Below are 20,173 nucleotides of genomic sequence, written 5' to 3' on the forward strand. Positions count from 1 at the left end.
CATGATTTTGCAAGAAGGAAAATGTTAGGTTTAGGTTCTCCGACCATGATTTTGCAAGAAGGAAAATGTTAGGTTTAGGTTCTCAAGTTTTGCTATGATACCATCTTAAATTTATGATTGGGTTTTCGATTCGTTTGTTCACCAACTTGTTTTAGGTACATTAATTACTTATAGTAGAGCTAGGTTAATAAGACGATTGGATTCTTTAAACAAGGAAATGATATTGATGGAAAACTAACAATGGTAACTATGGTGAGAATAGGTAGGGATTTCAACATGATATGAAAAGGGGGCATTTCCAATCTCAACAAGTTTTACGTTTTTGATTTAGTTAGGTTAAAATTTGTTTGATATTTGTAAAACGGGTGATATGGAATTGGTTTCTTTGATAATTTGTGTAACTAAGGAAATTGATTTATAATTTATAAGAATAAAATAATCATTTATTCGATAAGAAAGTTTATATTATCGGTGTGAAAATTTTAATTTTTTTATACATACAACGATACATAATTATATCCAACTATACATCATCATTTATTAACATTTCCTATTAGTTTGAACTTTGAAAACAATGCAAAAAAGAAAAAAAAAAGGATAACTGATGCGGTTTTAATTTTTCCACCAAGCCTCTTCACACACTCTCTGCCCCTCTCTCAGATTAGATCTCTCCCTTTCCCTGCTCCCCTTTTCCATTTAGATTTTAAGTTTCTGCATCTGTGAGCAGGACTACGTACTTTCAGCATTATCTCTCGAGATCTCTCGTTCACGAGGGATCGTCGACGCTTTCTGTTTCCGGCGCGCTGAGTTTTCTCAGTCGGAGATTCAATCAACTTGAATACATCGTAGATCAAAACTACATCTGACCAGTTGTCGTTTTGATCTATTTCGCCACCACAATGGCGGCCGCTAGCGCTCCAATCACTATGAAAGAGGCACTCACGGTATGTAAATCTCTACAAAGAACCTAGGTTTATCATGTACGCAGTACGCCTATACCAATAGATTCGCACTTATTTTGTGCCATACATATAGCCTGGATAGGATTCATGAAATGACGTTGAGGATACTGAAATGGCGTAAAAGAATTCTCGAGCTTCTTAACTAGTTTACTTTAGTATTGCTTATAAGTATCTAAAGGTTTGGTATCTTATGTGATAATAGATTTCGCACTATGATATTTTGGAAACCGAACTTACTGTAGTCGATTTTACTGGTTTAATGATCATTTGGGTTTATTTAGGGTTAGTCTGATGGAAATCCCGTTTGCTAGCTTTTGCTCTCCCCTAATTTTTAGAATTATGTTTCTGGAATAGCCAAAAAAGGATGTAGCATGATGACTTTGTCTGTGGAGTCATAGTCCACAATTATGTATTTTAATATGCTTTTGGTAGATCTGTGGGGCATGATGAATGTGATATCACAATCGCAGTTTATAGTGGCCTACTGTGCATGGTTTGGTTGTTTTTTGGCTTTCAATAATGTAATATTGTTGTTGCAGTTGCCAAGCATAGGGATCAATCCACAGTTCATCACATTTACCAATGTTACAATGGAGTCTGATAAGTTTATATGTGTTCGGGAAACATCGCCACAAAACAGCGTGGTGATTATCGACATGAACATGCCCATGCAGCCATTGAGGAGGCCAATCACTGCCGACTCAGCTCTTATGAATCCTGTTTCCAGGATTCTGGCTTTGAAAGGTACAACTTTCTATATATTAGTTTGTAGATCTGTGGATATAATTTGAACCATGTTAAACTTTCTGGTAGAACTATGTTAATTGTTTAATGATGTCCTGGGAGCATCATAATCCATTCTTAGCCTGTCATTGTCTTGAAAATTAGTATTTGAGACTGTATGTTCCAAAGGAACTAAGAATGCATGATCTGGGAATTGTAGGCATAGTGGTGAACAACTCAATATGGACCTGATTTTTATAGTTTTTTTTTCCACCTGATTAAACATGAGCTTCATTGATAATGCTACAGCATGGCATAGTGCCATAGCAACAAATCTGTGAACTTGTAGCAATGTTTTTGAGAAAAATTGGGTTAGTTTCTACTTTAGCTAATTTTTTATTTTACTTGAAGCTCAACTCCCGGGGACTACTCAGGATCATTTACAGATATTTAATATTGAGATGAAAGCCAAAATGAAGTCTCATCAGATGCCTGAGCAGGTGACAGTTGTCTGTTACTTATAATTTAACAATTTGCTACCTTTCCATTTTGTTAGCTAAAATTTGATGTGTATTTGACCTAACATATTTCCTTCTCCAGGTTGTCTTTTGGAAGTGGGTTACCCCTAAGATGTTGGGCATGGTAACCCAGACATCAGTATATCATTGGTCAATTGAGGGTACATTGTCTTCTTTGCATCTTTTGGCATGTAAGCTAAAGACCATATTATCTGAAATCGGTGCTCAATCTTTTCTGTACAGGTGATTCTGAACCTGTGAAGATGTTTGACAGAACGGCTAATTTATCAAACAATCAGATTATCAATTACAAATGTGATCCATCTGAGAAATGGCTGGTGTTAATTGGAATTGCCCCTGGCTCACCAGAGGTTTGTTGTTGGTTGTTACTCATTAGTTAAATGCAAACATTTAACAATTTTCCTTTTATGGATCATTTTAACCCTGTTTTTTGATGTTGACAGAAACCCCAGTTGGTCAAAGGAAATATGCAGCTTTTTTCTGTTGACCAGCAGCGGAGTCAAGCCCTTGAAGCACATGCAGCATCATTTGCTTCTTTCAAAGTACTCATATTTACTTTAATACTGCAACTGAAAAAAAGATAGAAGATAGTTGCTTTCTATATCTTTTCATATTGTAACCAGTTGCATAAACTTGATCGGATATTTATACATTTCAAACAGGTCTCCGGCAATGAGAATCCTTCTATTCTTATTTCTTTTGCCACCAAAAGCTCCAATGCTGGACAGGTTACATCAAAGCTGCATGTCATTGAGCTTGGTGCCCAGCCAGGTTTTATTCTTTTATGAGCCGTTTGTTATTGTTTCTTCCCTTTTTGTGTCTCTTTTTGTACTGCATCTAATTTTTCTCCTCTCTCTCTCTCTCTCTATTGCAAACATAATCAGGGAAGGCTGCTTTTACCAAGAAACAAGCAGACCTTTTCTTCCCTCCAGATTTTGCAGACGATTTCCCAGTTGCCATGCAGGTACTTAATCTGCCATTCTTTATGTAAAAAGTTGCATTACATTTTTTAAGATTATTTTATACATACATTTTTTGACTTTTCAGATATCTCACAAGTATGGTTTGATTTATGTAATCACCAAGCTGGGGCTTCTATTCGTATATGACCTTGAAACAGCTACTGCAGTCTATAGAAATAGAATTAGCCCAGACCCAATTTTTCTGACATCTGAAGCTTCATCAGTTGGGGGTTTTTATGCTGTCAATAGACGTGGGCAGGTCTTACTTGCCACTGTAAATGAAGCAACTATTGTGCCTTTTGTTAGCGGACAAGTAAGTTCTTAAATTCGTTTCATCATTGACAGGTATTGCTATTTTATTACTATCACAATCCTAATTTGATCTGTTACTGCAGTTAAACAACCTGGAGCTTGCTGTTAATCTTGCAAAAAGAGGAAACTTACCTGGTGCAGAGAATTTGGTAAGTTTCTTTTTCTTTTCCTTAGTCTTTTGAGAACATTTATAAAAGTTAAACAAAAATCCACTTTTCACATGAATGATCAGGTTGTACAACGTTTCCAAGAATTGTTTGCTCAAACAAAGTACAAAGAGGCTGCTGAGCTTGCTGCAGAATCTCCTCAAGGCATTCTCCGTACGCCAGACACAGTTGCCAAATTTCAGGTATATTCTGGTTGATGCCTTTAAAAAAAATGTTCTTTGGTTAAATTTTGTATATTTGATTGAATGTCAGTAACTTGTTTATATTTTATTGCAGAGTGTACCTGTACAAGCTGGACAGACACCACCATTATTGCAGTATTTTGGGACCCTTTTAACCAAAGGGAAGCTGAATGCATTTGAATCTTTGGAACTATCTCGCTTGGTTGTCAATCAGAACAAAAAGAATCTTTTGGAGAATTGGTTGGCTGAAGACAAGTTGGAATGTAGCGAGGAACTTGGAGACCTTGTGAAGGTTGAAAAGAAGTTTTTAAATCTTTTTTTTTGTGTCTTGTGTTGTCTACAGTTATCATCCTCATCTAAATCTGTTTCCTAATTTGCTTGTAGACTGTTGATAATGATCTTGCATTAAAAATTTACATAAAAGCGAGAGCAACTCCAAAAGTTGTTGCAGCTTTTGCTGAGAGAAGAGAGTTCGACAAAATTTTGATTTACTCCAAGCAGGTTTGCTTTCCCTTCAAATAAAATTTCAATGTTAAACAATTCTTTATGCCAAATAAAATAACAGCTGAATTGATACAGGTTGGATATACACCTGATTATCTGTTCCTTTTGCAAACAATTCTTCGATCAGATCCGCAGGTACTAAATATTTAAGCAAATAAGGCTTTTGTTCATGTGTTATATTATGTGGTCAATCCATTCTCTCAAAATAATTTTCTATTTACACTGATAATCTTAACCAGCGTGCTGTGGAATAAGTTTCTATCTGCATGAAAGTAAGACCGATAATCTTGTTTTGTGCTTTACAGGGAGCTGTTAATTTTGCTCTAATGATGTCTCAAATGGAGGGAGGTTGTCCTGTTGATTACAATACAATAACAGATCTTTTCCTTCAGGTTTGATCATCATATAAATAAACATGTTCTCATAAAAAACAATTGATATGAAAAATATCTCATTGACTCATTGTCTCTGCAGACATGCAGTTGAGTGGATCCTATAATTTAACCAATTTCAAATACTTTTATTTTTTTCTTCAGAGGAACTTGATACGTGAAGCAACAGCATTCCTTTTAGACGTCCTTAAACCCAATCTGCCAGAGCATGCTCAGTTGCAAACCAAGGTTCTTGAGATCAACCTGGTAACATTTCCTAATGTTGCTGATGCCATATTAGCAAATGGCATGTTCAGCCACTATGACAGGCCTCGTGTTGCTCAACTCTGTGAGAAAGCAGGTCTTTATGTCCGAGCACTTCAGGTTCACTAATATCCAGAAACTTTTTTTTTTTCTTTCTATCTGTAAGCTCTCTTTTCACTTGCTTTACTGAAACTTCTATTTTTCTTCTGTAGCACTACGGTGAATTGCCAGATATCAAACGTGTCATTGTGAACACTCATGCAATCGAGCCACAGGTGGACTTTTATATACTGAACATTATGGGTTTCAACTTACTTTGGAGCTGATTGTTTTTTTTTTGTGTGTGTGTTCAGTCTCTCGTAGAATTTTTTGGGACACTATCTAAGGAATGGGCATTAGAGTGCATGAAGGATCTTTTACTAGTCAATTTGAGAGGAAACCTTCAGATAATAGTGCAGGTAGTTTCACATTATGTGATTATCTAATCTTATCTTTTATCTTTTGAGGTCAACCCTGTGACTTTGACTACTGTGACTGTAGGTTGCTAAAGAATATTGCGAGCAGCTGGGGGTTGAAGCATGTATTAAACTTTTTGAGCAATTTAAATCCTACGAAGGTCTTTACTTCTTTCTGGGATCATATTTAAGCTCCAGTGAAGATCCCGACATCCACTTTAAGTACATCGAGGCAGCCGCCAAGACGGGACAAATTAAGGAAGTTGAGCGTGTAACAAGAGAATCAAATTTCTATGATGCTGAAAAAACCAAGAATTTTCTAATGGAAGCCAAGCTTCCGGATGCAAGGCCATTAATCAACGTGTGTGATCGCTTTGGTTTTGTCCCTGATCTCACTCACTACCTTTACACCAACAACATGCTCCGGTATATTGAAGGTTATGTCCAGAAGGTCAATCCAGGGAATGCACCTTTAGTTGTAGGACAGCTTCTAGACGATGAGTGTCCTGAGGATTTCATTAAAGGTTTGATTCTATCTGTTCGTTCTCTGCTTCCAGTTGAGCCTCTCGTGGACGAGTGTGAAAAGAGGTTTGACCTTTTGCTTAATTCATGTTATATTGTCTTTCTGTTAATTTGCATCTTTATATCATTTTCTTGTTTTTTTCAGGAATCGACTGCGGTTGCTTACTCAGTTTCTGGAGCATCTTGTGAGTGAAGGAAGTCAAGATGTGCATGTGCACAATGCTTTGGGTAAAATCATCATAGACAGCAATAACAATCCCGAGCACTTTCTTACTACCAACCCGTATTATGATTCTCGTGTTGTTGGGAAGTACTGTGAGAAACGTGATCCCACGCTTGCTGTTGTTGCGTACCGCAGAGGACAATGTGATGAGGAGCTTATCAATGTAACAAGCAGGAATTCTCTGTTTAAGTTGCAAGCCAGGTACTTAATTAAGTAATGTTTGGTATGGCAATAATCGAAGAGGGAATGGAATGGAGGATTATGATGGAATCAATAAATAATGTTTGTTTGCCAGATAGGAATGGAATGGAGCATTCCTCACGTAATGTGATTCCTTCTCGTCTGATGATTATCATTCCATGGGGAAAGAATGACATATTATAATTTTTAAATACTTTTATCCATATAATCTTCAATAACAATGGTTTTCAAAACTTCATGTAAATTGTCTTTTGCTATTTTCTAAAAATACCAAAGATAGTTTTTGTTTGTAATCCTATTTAAGATTTCATGATAATATTTTTGTATTTAAAGTGTTTTATTTACTATCTGAAATACATATACTATATATTTCAAACTACATGAAATATGTTTATTGCAATATATCTCATTTGATTAAAGTTAATTTTAATAAAATAACATTTTTTTTTTAATTTACCAGTTTGATTTTTTAATTATACATAACAAACAAATGATCAAATGACTTATTCCATTCCTTCAAGCCAGATATAATGATACATTCCACTACACTGTTCATTCCATTAGTTCCGTCATACTATTCCTTATCTGATCATATCAGTTGAAAGTTTATCAATTAATAATTTATTTTTGTTTTAGATATGTGGTTGAGAGGATGGATGGTGATCTTTGGGAGAAGGTTCTTAACCCCGAAAACGAGTACAGAAGACAACTCATTGATCAAGTTGTCTCTACTGCTTTACCCGAAAGCAAGAGCCCTGAACAGGTTTCTGCTGCTGTGAAAGCTTTCATGACTGCCGATCTCCCCCATGAACTGATCGAACTTCTTGAAAAAATCGTCCTCCAAAATTCCGCTTTTAGTGGGAATTTCAATCTGCAAAACCTTCTTATCTTAACAGCCATTAAAGCCGATCAATCACGAGTCATGGACTACATCAATAGATTAGATAACTTCGATGGACCTGCTGTTGGAGAGGTTGCTGTTGAAGCCGGATTATATGAAGAAGCGTATGCTATATTCAAAAAATTCAACTTAAATGTTCAAGCAGTCAATGTATTGCTGGATAACATCCAAAGCATTCCACGTGCTGTGGAGTTTGCATATCGTGTTGAAGAAGATGCTGTATGGAGTCAAGTGGCTAAAGCTCAGTTAAGAGAAGGACTAGTGAGTGATGCGATTGAATCATTCATTCGTGCTGATGATGCCACTCAGTTTTTAGAAGTTATCCGTGCTGCTGAAGATATAGAGTGTTATGTTGATTTAGTGAAGTATTTAGTGATGGTTAGGCAGAAGACTAAGGAGCCAAAGGTGGATAGTGAGCTTATCTATGCGTATGCGAAGATTGATAGATTGAGTGATATTGAAGAGTTCATTTTGATGCCGAATGTGGCTAACCTTCTTAATGTTGGTGATCGGTTGTTTGATGAAGCACTGTATGAAGCTGCGAAGATAATATATGGTTTTATATCGAATTGGGCTAAGTTGGCAGTTACACTTGTTAGGCTGCAACAGTTTCAAGGTGCTGTTGATGCTGCTCGTAAGGCAAATAGCTCAAAGACATGGAAGGAAGTGTGCTTTGCGTGTGTTGATGCTGAGGAGTTCCGCTTGGCTCAGATATGTGGGCTCAATATTATTGTACAGGTAATGTTTTTGGGTTATGTTTGGTATAATCAGGGGAGGAATGGAATGGTTCATTCCATTGGAATGAATAAAAAAGAACTTTTTGTTTTGTCTGATGGAATGAATTGTGGATCTTTCTTTACGAATGTGATTTCTGTGGCTGTTTAGTTGTAAATTGACGGGTTTATATTTATATAAATAGGTGGATGATCTGGAAGAGGTGAGCGAGTACTACCAAAACAGAGGATGCTTCAATGAGCTGATATCTCTGATGGAGAGTGGTCTAGGGTTGGAACGTGCCCACATGGGCATCTTCACTGAGTTGGGTGTTCTTTACGCCAGATACCGTTACGAGAAGCTTATGGAGCATATCAAACTCTTCTCAACCCGTCTCAACATTCCAAAGCTCATCCGAGCTTGTGATGAACAACAACACTGGAAGGAACTTACGTATCTATATATCCAATATGACGAGTTTGATAATGCTGCCTCCACTGTCATGAATCATTCTCCAGAGGCATGGGATCATATGCAGTTTAAAGATATCGCGGTTAAAGTCGCAAATGTTGAGCTTTATTACAAGGCTGTTCACTTTTACCTGCAAGAGCATCCTGATCTTATCAATGATGTTCTCAATGTCCTTGCTCTACGTGTTGACCATACCCGTGTCGTTGACATTATGCGAAAGGTTTGTCCATACAGCAATACCCCATTCTATTTATAAAAAAGGAAAAAAATAGCAAGATACTTCCATTGATTTGTTTATTACAAAGAATTTTGAATTGTATAATTGGGTAGATTTTGCAAAGTATGCTGTCTTAACAAGATTTTTTTTGGAAGTATATTGCTATAATCGGGTCAAAGTACAATGCCTTGATAAGAAAAAGAAGAAGTGAAAGTAGAGTTCTGTAATAGGAAGAGGTGAAAGTAGGATGCTATAAAATAATATGCAAATAAATGACAGTATGTAGCTATTTCCTGAGGAAGTAGAAGCATGTATAATGGAAGTATTTATGGTGCAGGCAGGGCAGCTTCCTCTTGTGAAACCATATATGGTTGCTGTTCAGAGCAACAATGTATCTGCTGTAAATGAGGCATTGAACGAAATATATGTGGAGGAGGAAGACTATGATAGGTTGCGTGAGTCTATTGATTTGCATGATAACTTTGACCAGATTGGCCTTGCACAGAAGGTACTTTGTTTTGTTTTACAATTATTATTATTAAATCGAGTGAATTGTGATGTCATGCTATTGATTAATGCATATGGGTTGTTGCACAGATTGAGAAACACGAGCTTCTTGAGATGAGGCGTGTGGCAGCATATATCTACAAGAAGGCTGGTAGATGGAAGCAGTCAATTGCATTGTCTAAGAAAGACAAGGTTTACAAGGATGCCATGGAGACCGCCTCACAATCTGGTGACCGTGAGCTAGCAGAAGAATTGCTCCTTTATTTCATCGACCAGGTACGTACAAACAAACTTATTCTCTAAATATCTATTTGTGAATTGTGAGGACTGAGGAGGGAGGGAGCAATTGGTAAATTCAGTGTTTTATAATAATATAATTGGGGTTATGCATCATTGCAGGGAAAGAAGGAATGCTTTGCTTCGTGTCTGTTTGTTTGTTATGATCTAATCCGTGCAGATGTTGCTCTTGAGCTAGCCTGGTTGAACAATATGATCGATTTTGCCCTCCCATATCTGCTTCAGGTATATTTTATCATTCTCAGGTTTTAGGTCTTTTAATTCATAAATTTAAATAATACTTTTAATTTAATATTGTTGCAGTTTATTCGTGAATATACGGGGAAAGTTGACGAACTAATAAAGGATAAGATAGAAGCAGCGAAGGAAAGCAAGGCCAAGGAGAACGAAGAGCAGGATGTCATTAAGCAGCATGTATGTCTTTGTCATTTTGTTTCACTGCTCTAATTTTTTTATTTTATTTTTAAGATGATGATAGTTTGGTTTGGTTGATTTGTAGAACATGTATGCTCAATTACTGCCTCTAGCGCTGCCTGCACCACCAGGTATGGGTGGAGGAGGATTTGCTCCACCACCACCACCACCAATGGGTGGAATGGGGATGCCACCATTTGGAATGCCGCCGATGGGCTCTTACTGATTCATTCATTATTGGTGGTTGAAAGAACAAAATTGAACAGTTTCCAGTCGTGTGTTTTGGGGGTTAAAAGGTAGATTTGTTCTAGATATGAGAATAAACATGGCGAGGTTCTACTTTATTATTATTATTATTATTTTTATAGGTGTGGATAAGTTTTTCTTGTAATTTTTTTTTGGGGTAGTTGAGGAATTTTTTGCAGGTGGATAGGCAAGATGAGGGAGTATAATCATGTATTATGAATTTATGATGTATCAGAACAATTCGGATCAATATTCAATAGGATGGAGGATGTATTATGCTACTTTTTATAGGGAAAACTATTGAAAAACTCGACATATTTTCATTAAATGCTTAAAAAAACCATTATATTATTTTTTAGTACACTAAAACCCTTATATTTTTTAAAATTATTATTTAAGGTTTTTTGACTTCAGAAAAACCTAATCTATTTTCATGAAAGGATTAAAAAAACAATTATATATTTTTTTTAGACCATTAAAACCCTCATATTTTTTTAAAGTTTTTTAATATATTGAATTGTAACAATAGAAACGTTAAGAATCGGTAACCTAACATTTTTGGCTATTTAGGACTTACGAGCTCAATGTCTTAAATGATACATTTTAAAAAATATAAGGGTTTTAATGTATAAAAAAACAATATAATGGTTTTTTTAAGACTTTCATGAAAATATGTTGGGTTTTTATAAGATTATCCCCTTTTTATATGGACTTTTTAGCTTGTATTCTCGTATCCTATTTTATTATCAAAAGAAACACAAATTCACCAATTTTTACACACTCCTACTAATGTAGGATGTATATATCAATCCGATCAATATTCAATAGGATGGAGGATGTATATATCAATCCCAATCAATTTAAGCGAATCCAGGATAATTGCATCACCTTCAGATTTACCTTATTTCATTGCACTTTTTGTTTTCAATTTACATGTAATATAACTCAACCATTGGATTTCTCTTTTCGAGTAATATTATAATTTGTTGCTAATCTCTCTAATTTTTCTTTTAATTGATAACGGACGATCTTTTTATAATACGATCAAATCAAAATCAAAAAGATGTACTGTATTATTATCATTACAACATCAACAGATTTTAAAAAGTATATTAACCACATGTTTAGCTACAAGTTTTCTCTATAAAACCAATTTTAATTTAATACTTAATAGATTCCCTAATCAAAATACCTTGGGTTAAATTGCAAAAAAGGAAAAGCATATTTTCATTGAATTATTTATTATTATATTTCTTTAATCTTATTACAATAAAAAAAATCATATCATCCTAAATACAAACTCACATTATTCCTGTAATATCATTTATTATTAAAAGATGGTTACCAAAATAATCATATGATTTTGGAAAATATAAAAAACTGACACAACTTTAAAGAATTTGTGAAAATACCATCCATTTCCGAAATGGTCATGTCCGATTTCAATAATATACATAATGTGTATTTGCTCATATACATCAAATTTTTTCTTGAAATTTTGGATTTTTTATCATATATAATACATTTTCCTATCTACATCTACAATGCTTACTTTGAAAGCCGAAATTTGATTCTCAAATGTATTTTGTCATGAGTTATAAAATTTGTATATAACAGAAAGTCGAAATCAATTTGATCCAAGCCCGAAATGTTTCATTTTTGAAATTGCGTTAAGGAATTGGTTATAAAGAAATAAATTCACACTCTCATGATTGTTTTTATAAAATATCCTCTAACAAAAGATAAGAAATTCTATATTATAACTAAGTAGATTTATCAAAATAAACAATTAAAAGTATAAAGATATAATAAAATTACAATATTGTTATATACACAAACTATACAAAATTAATGGGAAATATATTTTGAACTAATACCATAAAAGTCACAAGTTTTACACGCGTAATTAGGAAAAGTCTTCAACATTTTTTCTATTGGCTCTGACCACAACTTTATCACTCTAGCCCATTTAACCAATTTGATGGTTAACTCTGTTTTTTTTTTATTTTGCAAAATTGGTCCCTATAATTTGCAAAAAATTATGGATGAGATTCAAAAAGTTTTCAACTTACATCACATGTCCTGATTTTGAGATTTTCCAGTGACAATAGGATTCTTCTGCGAGACTTTTCCAGCAACAGAAGGTTAAAATTGAAGGCATGTGTTTGTCCGTGATTGGTAAGTTGAAAACTTTTGGACTTATAATGTAATTTGAAAACTTTTTGGATCTCGTCCATATCTTTTTGTAAATTATAACGATCAATTTTATAAAAAAAATAACAGAGTTAATCGTAAAATTGATTATACTGGCTAGAGGTATGATTTTTTGATTAGGCTAGGTAATGTCACGCGTCTTGAGTTGAGGTGGCGCGCCTCCCCACACGTGAACACCGCCCCCAAGTCCGGTGAGGTGCGTGTGGTGTGGCTCTGAAGACGGGACGAGACGACGAATCAAAAGCTTTCTTTTGCAACGGGTGGATTTTGGTGGGGAAACGGTCATTTTGACCATTTTGTTGCTGTAGCCATTGCACATTAAAAAAAATCACAGTTGCAGGTATTGAAATGGAGGAATGGAGACGTCGTTTATTCAGGAAGAACAATTGTCAATTATAGTCCCTTGAGTTTGGGTCAAAAGCAGAAACAACCTCTTCTCTAATTTTCTTCCTGAAAACTGGTTCATAAAATGTACAAATTCCACCCTAGACTTTTATATTATTATTATTATTTTCTATGTTTTTATTTTCTATGTTTTTTATTTAATTTAATGTTATAAAAAAAGATAAATATTTTGGAGCGGTGACCTACACATATACATATGTTGTGGGTTGGGAATCAACCTGACGTTTCACAAACCGTGTATAAAACTTGGGACTTATGCTGTTATAGTCTATATATTTTCACCCTCTCGAGTTCTTTCCTTTCAATGGCATAACTGCAGAAGTCTGCCGTTTTCTTTCTTGCTTTATTTCTACCCAGTACCCAAACTCAACTCAAGCACACAGTTGTCTAAATTTTCGATATCACCCGCCGCTACTGAAAACATCTGAAGATGGTGATTCTAATACTGATAAGGATATTTGTAGTTTCAACAATTTTGACTAAAATAATAAGATTCATTTGGGCTTTAATTGTCGCCCGGTTTAACAGAAAGAAGGCTGTAGGGTTCTTTCACCCTTACACCAACGACGGCGGAGGTGGAGAGAGAGTTCTGTGGTGTGCAGTTAAAGCTATTCAAGAAGAACACCCTGATCTTGATTGTGTTATCTACACCGGCGATCATGATGCTTCTCCTGACAGCCTCGTCCTCCGCGCCGTCGATCGGTTTGGTGTTAAGCTGCTTTCTCCTCCCAAGGTAATTTCCAATGTTTCTGTGATGAAATGCCTAAAATTCGTGTTTAATGATTCTGAAAATTAACTTTAGTTAGTAAACCCTAACTGTTGAATCACAAAGTCTAGATATGCATAATTTCAAGTGATTTATGCATAATTCAGTCCATTTCAAGTGAGGACGTGTTTAGGAACTTCAAGTCCGATCCATGGAGTTGAAATCTAAGCACAACCTGATTAAGTTCGCTGCATCATGTGATGATGAACACTGTGATTAAACTCGGTAGTTGATTCAGATTGATCTCCATGCTGTTTTGCCAAATCTGCTTAATTTCTTATGATAATTGTGATTTCTATCAGGTTGTACACTTACAAGAAAGGAAATGGATCGAAGAAACAACATATCCTCGCTTCACCATGATTGGTCAAAGTTTTGGTTCAATCTACCTTTCATACGAAGCTTTGACCAAATTTGTTCCACTATACTATCTGGATACCAGTGGATATGCCTTTACCTATCCACTCGCCCGACTTTTTGGTTGCAAAGTCATCTGCTACACACATTACCCAACAATCAGCTTAGATATGCTTTCTCGTGTTCATTCAAGGAGTTCCATGTATAATAATGACGCCATTGTTGCTAAAAGGTTAGTTGCATAATTGTTCCACTCCATTAGTTGTTTTTACAGAAAACATTGAAATTATGTAGATTAGTGAGTGCTAATCATTCCTTACATAATTGTCATGACAGTGTACTGCTATCACAGTTGAAAGTTGTATATTACAAAATTTTTAGCTGGATGTATGGATTTGTTGGTTCTTGTGCAAATCTTGCAATGGTAAACTCTTCATGGACACAATCGCATATTGAAAAGCTTTGGAGAATTCCAAATTGTACTAAACGAGTTTATCCTCCTTGTGATACAACTGGATTGCAGGTTTTTTTTTTTTTTTTTTTTATGCCTCATACTTAATTATATACTTTTAAGTTTTAACACATACTTATACTTATGAGATCATAATCATATTAGTTACTGTTTTTAAACAATTACTTAACAGGAACTTCCACTGGAAAGAGAAACAACACCACCTAAAATCATTTCAGTGGCTCAATTTCGACCAGAGAAGGTGTGGTTTTTTATTAAAGGTGTTAAAATCATTAAAAATTTGCAGGATCTTTGATAGCTGATATTTTATTTTTGGTTAAAATAAAAACATTGTCAGGCGCATGCTGTTCAGCTTCAGGCTTTTGCACTTTGCATCAAGAAACTGAATGTGGAGACTCCTAGACCTAAACTCCAGGTTGTTGGTAGTTGTAGAAACGATGCTGATGAAACAAGATTACAGAATTTGAAAGATTTAGCTATTGAACTCATGATAGAAGAGGATGTAGAGTTCCATAAGAATGTGTCCTACAGGTTTGTCTCACTTCACATTATATCCATAAGGGCAAAATAGTACTTTCATTTGTGATTAAACAATTTTACTTATTTTTTTTATTAAAAAAAAATCATTTTATTCGGTTTTGAAAATCAAGCGCAAAATACAGAAAAGTACAACTTAATTTCACCATTTGATCGATTCGCCACTAAACTATTATTTTTTATGTTTATTATGACACTAGTTCAGTGGCTAAATCAATAAAATATAATGGTTTAGTGCTAAATCGATAAAATGATGAAAAAATGTCGTTTTTTTTTTTTTTTGTATTTTGCCTTGGATAACCAGGAAAATTGGTTTTCTTAAAGGGCAAAGTACAGTTAAACACTTGTATTTTTACCATTTTATTGATTTAGCCACTTAACTTTTTTTTTTGGTAGTAATTAAACCATTATACCTTTTTTGACCATTCAATTTTTTTAATTCTAATAATATATCTGTAATATATCAATAAAAATGTAAAAAATGGTTTTGGTTTTGAGTGCAGGGAGTTAGTGAGGCTATTGGGTGGTGCAACTGCAGGGATTCATTCAATGATTGATGAACATTTTGGCATTAGTGTTGTAGAGTACATGGCTGCAGGAGCCATACCCATTGGTAAAACAAATAAAAAACCATACAGATTGTTTGTTATTTATTTATTTATTACCTAAGGTAAAAAAAAACTTCACGTATCTTTTTTGGAATTTTATTTTCAGCTCATAATTCAGCTGGGCCGAAGATGGACATTGTGTTACTTGAAGAAGGGAAGCAAACGGGGTTTCTTGCTGAGACTGTGGGAGAATATGCAGATGCGATTTTGGAGATTTTAAGGATGTCCGAATCTGAGAAACATGAGATGGCTGCAGCTGCTAGAAGACGAGCTGGCAGCTTCTCAGAGCAGAGATTTTATCATGATTTTAAAGCTGCAATTAGACCCATTCTAAACCAATGACCTTCTTTTTAAGGAGAGATGAAAGATATAAAAACTAACATACAACATCAGGATTTCCCTTTACTGGGAGTTTTGTTTGATTTGATTTTGTTTCTTTTATTTTTGTTAAAACAAATGGAAGTTGGATGCTGTTGTTGGATAATATCCAAGTGCCATGTCTATATCAGTAAAAGGACAAAGTATGTTGCTATTTGCTGCAATTTGGCCGAAATAGAATAGTTTTGTCAAATGCATATTCTAGAGTCAAAGTAAAGATAATTGGTTGCTTTTCAAGTGATTTAATGTATAGATGGATAATTTTACATTAATCTAAACGATTAATTTTCCTACAACAATATTTTTATGAATTTTTCTAAATTTAATTATTTTAATTTTAAAGAAAAACGAAACGTGAACACAAACTTCCACAGTTACACTAATGTCATCTAAGGCTGGAGGGAGTGGTGCCGCACTCCCTTATGAAACCGCAGTGACACGTAGGCGCCACCTCACCCATTACCACAAAAGTGTGGTTTCATACCACACCCAAGAAGTGGTGTCACATTTGGGTATTTTTTTATTTTTTTTATAAATAAAAGGGACCAATCAGAGAGAGTGAAGAAAAAGGAACCAATCACATTGCTGGAAGGTTGTTTGAAGGAGTGCTCCCTTGGAAGGGTGCAGTTTACTCTCTACCGCATCCAGGGGCGGTGTTTGTGCTTATGTGGCAAGGAGAGTGCGGTCCAGGCCGCACCCACTCCCTCTGGTCTAAAAGGTCCACGTTCATATGGACTTCTTTTGAGTATCTTTTCCCCATCATGATTTTCAGAGAATATAGCGTTTGACTTTTCGGTGCATGTGATGATTAGTATTCTAAGTACATAGCCCGATATGACGTCCTTTATTTTGTGTGCATGTGGTGTTTTGTACTTTTTATTACGTCTTACCAAATGTGCTTCATTTTTACAAGTAAATGATTTAAGGAAAATGACTTGTGCTTCATTTTTACTGGTAAATGATTTAAGGAAAATGACTTGTAAAGGTAACAAAGTATTAGAATTGTACAAAAATATCATTGAATGGCTGGTGACCCACTATTACTGGTAATGTAATGATATTTTTTTGAACAAATGTGAAGTTTAATGGTCATACGTATATGGACTATGGACGTGCACAATCAACAATCACAACCAACAGTTATATGGACTATGGACGTGCACAATCAACAATTATAACTGTTGATTGTGTTCATTAACAGTCCATATAACTGCTAATTGTGCTCATTAACAGTCCATATAACTGCTCATTACGCACATCGGCAATCCATACAATTGCTGATTGTACACATCCGCAGTCTATATAACTGCTGATTGTACATAAATCCACATTTCCACCCCTCCCCCCTACCACCCCCCCCCCCCCCCCAAAAAAAAAAAAAAAAAAAAAAAAAAAAACTTTTTTTGGACCATGAATTTGTCTTAATTGTTGGTCTAGGAGTCCGTTGGTAGTTTTGGTTTTGAATAATATGATTGAATTATAAGTTCTCATGTTCTTACAAATCTTTTGTTTTCAAAAGAACTTGTGTATATATAGGGCTACGAGAAATGTGATCTACAAATATTGTGTGAACGTATGACCAATTTTTATCCATTTGATTAAAAGAATGAATTATTGTGATCTTAAGGTACATGTTATTAACATAGGATAACATGTAGTATATAATTATATTTTATTAACTATAAGGGTAAAGTAGTCAAATTGGTGAACAATAATTTATAGAAGGTGAGGATATTAAAGGATGCAATATAAATTAGTTTTAATTAAAAAAATTAAGTTATATATTTTAAATATAAATGGGGCGTAGCCAAGTGGTAAGGCAACGGGTTTTGGTCCCGCTATTCGGGGGTTTGAATCCTTCCGTTTTTTAAATTAATTACCTTATCTTTTATTATGATCAATAAACTGTCTGCATATTTTTTTTTAAAGCTATAGTTCGTTTATTCTTTAAGAATATGGTATACCAGATTTTACATATTGAAAATTCTTTAAGAATACCTTCATTATTTTCGTTTATTCTTTAAGAATATGGTATACCAGATTTTGTGCTGATTTTCAGACATATTGTTTCTAACCGTCACTCTTTAAGGTGTGTAGAGAACCCTTTGGAAACTAAGTAAAACTAAAACAGAGAAGGTGACTTGGATTTGGGCATGTATGTTCATATATCATACATTATATTACTATTACATTGCTAATTTTAAAGTCACATTTATTCCAATGTACGTGTTTTAATTCAGTGTATGTGTTAAAATGTAAAGTTTTTACAAAAAGGTTGTTTTGAAGGTGTTATCGTGAAATGAGTTATTTTTTTTAAATATATAAATTCGATATTCATTTATTTATTGTTTTTTTATGATGTCTAACCCTGTGTGACAAACTAGGATTCTCAACCAAATATGTTATTTTTACATGGGTTTGGATGAGAAGCATGTTATCTAACGTGAACTTGAAGAGTGAGATTAGTCACCAAGAAGAGTAAATAGTAGCCATTTTGCTGTTGTTGCCATTATTATCTGTAATGTGATTGTGATTGTGCCTTATAAACTTTTAAACAAAATTATTTTGCTTCAAAAGTTTGAGAAATTTGAGACTTCCAAATTATTAAAGATAACATTTTTTTTAGGGTTTTTGGCACTGTAGCACAACAAAGTTTGACGAATCTACATATTTACTCACTCAAGTATTTTTTGTGCTCAATTGGTCCTTAACGTTTGGAAATACCGACTAATTAAGGGTTTGGGGGAAATTATATCCGGTTTACGGGTGACATGCTGACGTGGCTTGCAAAACCCATATGAGGTTTTTGACACTGTAACACAACAAAGTTTGACGAATTTATACATTTAGTCACTCAAGTAACCAACTGATTTACACATTTAGTCACTCAAATAACCGGTTGTTCATGTCTCAGGTTATATAATGGTGTAATTTATAGGTAAAATTCAACGTTAATGGTCTATTAGGCACAAAAAATACTTGATTGACTAAATGTGTAAATTCGTCAAACTTTGTAGTGCTACAGTGCCAAAAACCTTTTTTTATCCATGAAAGAGTTATTATATGTTATATCAAACTAACACATACGATGAGTGTTTCGATGTGTAACGTCCTGTTCCGAATCGTTTCCTATGTGGGGGTGGTGACCCGAAGACCGAGTATCATCAGACTTAGGGCCTTTAAGGAAAAGAGATTTAGACCCATTTGAGTGTGGGTAATGTAATTTGGATGATCCAGGATTTCGGTCTGTGTTTTGGCGCCAAGGGATATTTTGGTAAAGTGTCAGTTCAGGATTTTATGAATTTTGGATGTAAGAACTTAATGGAATAAGCTCTTAATGGAGTTTTGGGGATAAACTGAGTACGTTGGGCGTACCTGGTGGCACGCTGCGCGTACGCGGTCAGCACCCCGCTATTGGTCAACATTAGAGTACGATGGGCGTACTCTCTTGGTACGTAGGGCGTACTCTGCTTGGAGGAAATATTGACTTTTGGACCTTGACCGTTGACTTTGACTTTGACCAGGGTTGATCAAGTTTGACCTAAGGGTATTTTGGGTTATCAGGTTAATTATTGATTAAGATTGCATTTATTGTTAGTTGGCGCGAGGTTATCCGGTTCGGCTGTCCGAGCAGTTATTTTATTATTAATGGATTGAGGTGAGTCTTTCTCACTGTGCTTACGAATCGAAGGCACCAAGGCCGACCCATTGGATTAGATATCCTGATATGTGCTAGTATGATGTTATGCTTAGTGATATGTAGATCTACATGATTGTCTGTTGACTGATTATATGTTTATCTGTATATGTGCACATATCTGGTTGGTGGTTGAGGCTTTACTGCTTTGTGCGTGAGCCAACAAACCGAGGGTATTCCAACCCAATGGTTAACTGGACCCGAGTTATGTATATATTGGCATTCCAATCTAGGGTATTCCATCCCGAGGATTACTGGACCCTAAGATTGACTGGGCCTGGGGTATTCCAATCTGATGGTTGATTTTATCTGACATGATTGTTATGGCATATGGTGAGACTTGACTGCTTTGTGCGTCAGTCAACAGGCCGGGGGTATTCCAACCCGTTGGTTGATTGGACCCGACATGTTTGGTATTCCAACTCGATGGTTGATTGGACCAAACATGCTTATGATACGAGGGTATTGTTCTCGACGATGGTTGGACACATCGTAGACATGCCTGGTATTCCAGCCTGAGGCTGATTAGTCCAGGCAAGAGTACTTGTGCATGTGATTTGTTTGTTATGTGTATGTGGTGGTACT

General features: G+C 35.1%; 2 protein-coding genes across 2 annotated transcripts; both read left to right on the forward strand.

The window, feature by feature from the left end:
* Positions 1-601: 601 nt before the first annotated feature.
* Positions 602-10,435, forward strand: LOC145161405 (clathrin heavy chain 1-like). Its single transcript, XM_079080913.1, has 27 exons — positions 602-944; positions 1,502-1,706; positions 2,097-2,185; positions 2,286-2,364; positions 2,447-2,574; positions 2,668-2,766; positions 2,887-2,995; positions 3,109-3,188; positions 3,272-3,499; positions 3,582-3,647; positions 3,731-3,847; positions 3,942-4,139; positions 4,232-4,348; positions 4,427-4,486; positions 4,657-4,743; positions 4,888-5,106; positions 5,199-5,261; positions 5,340-5,444; positions 5,527-6,029; positions 6,109-6,387; positions 7,024-8,026; positions 8,208-8,693; positions 9,028-9,198; positions 9,288-9,473; positions 9,597-9,719; positions 9,798-9,908; positions 9,994-10,435. The coding sequence occupies exons 1-27, from the start codon at positions 900-902 to the stop codon at positions 10,132-10,134; spliced, it is 5,097 nt and encodes a 1,698-aa protein (XP_078937039.1). The 5' UTR covers positions 602-899; the 3' UTR covers positions 10,135-10,435.
* A 2,573-nt stretch (positions 10,436-13,008) lies between these two features.
* On the forward strand, positions 13,009-16,088 carry LEW3 (UDP-Glycosyltransferase superfamily protein). The gene is made up of 7 exons (XM_079080914.1): positions 13,009-13,506; positions 13,842-14,128; positions 14,233-14,419; positions 14,541-14,609; positions 14,706-14,899; positions 15,409-15,518; positions 15,620-16,088. Exons 1-7 carry the CDS (start codon positions 13,204-13,206, stop codon positions 15,853-15,855), a joined length of 1,386 nt encoding a protein of 461 aa, XP_078937040.1. The 5' UTR covers positions 13,009-13,203; the 3' UTR covers positions 15,856-16,088.
* The last annotated feature ends 4,085 nt before the right edge of the window (positions 16,089-20,173 follow it).

This window comes from Lactuca virosa, chromosome 2 (assembly GCF_052849685.1).
Source record: "Lactuca virosa cultivar CGN04683 chromosome 2, Lactuca_virosa_CGN04683_v6, whole genome shotgun sequence".
In the NCBI taxonomy this organism is placed as follows: domain Eukaryota; kingdom Viridiplantae; phylum Streptophyta; class Magnoliopsida; order Asterales; family Asteraceae; genus Lactuca; species Lactuca virosa.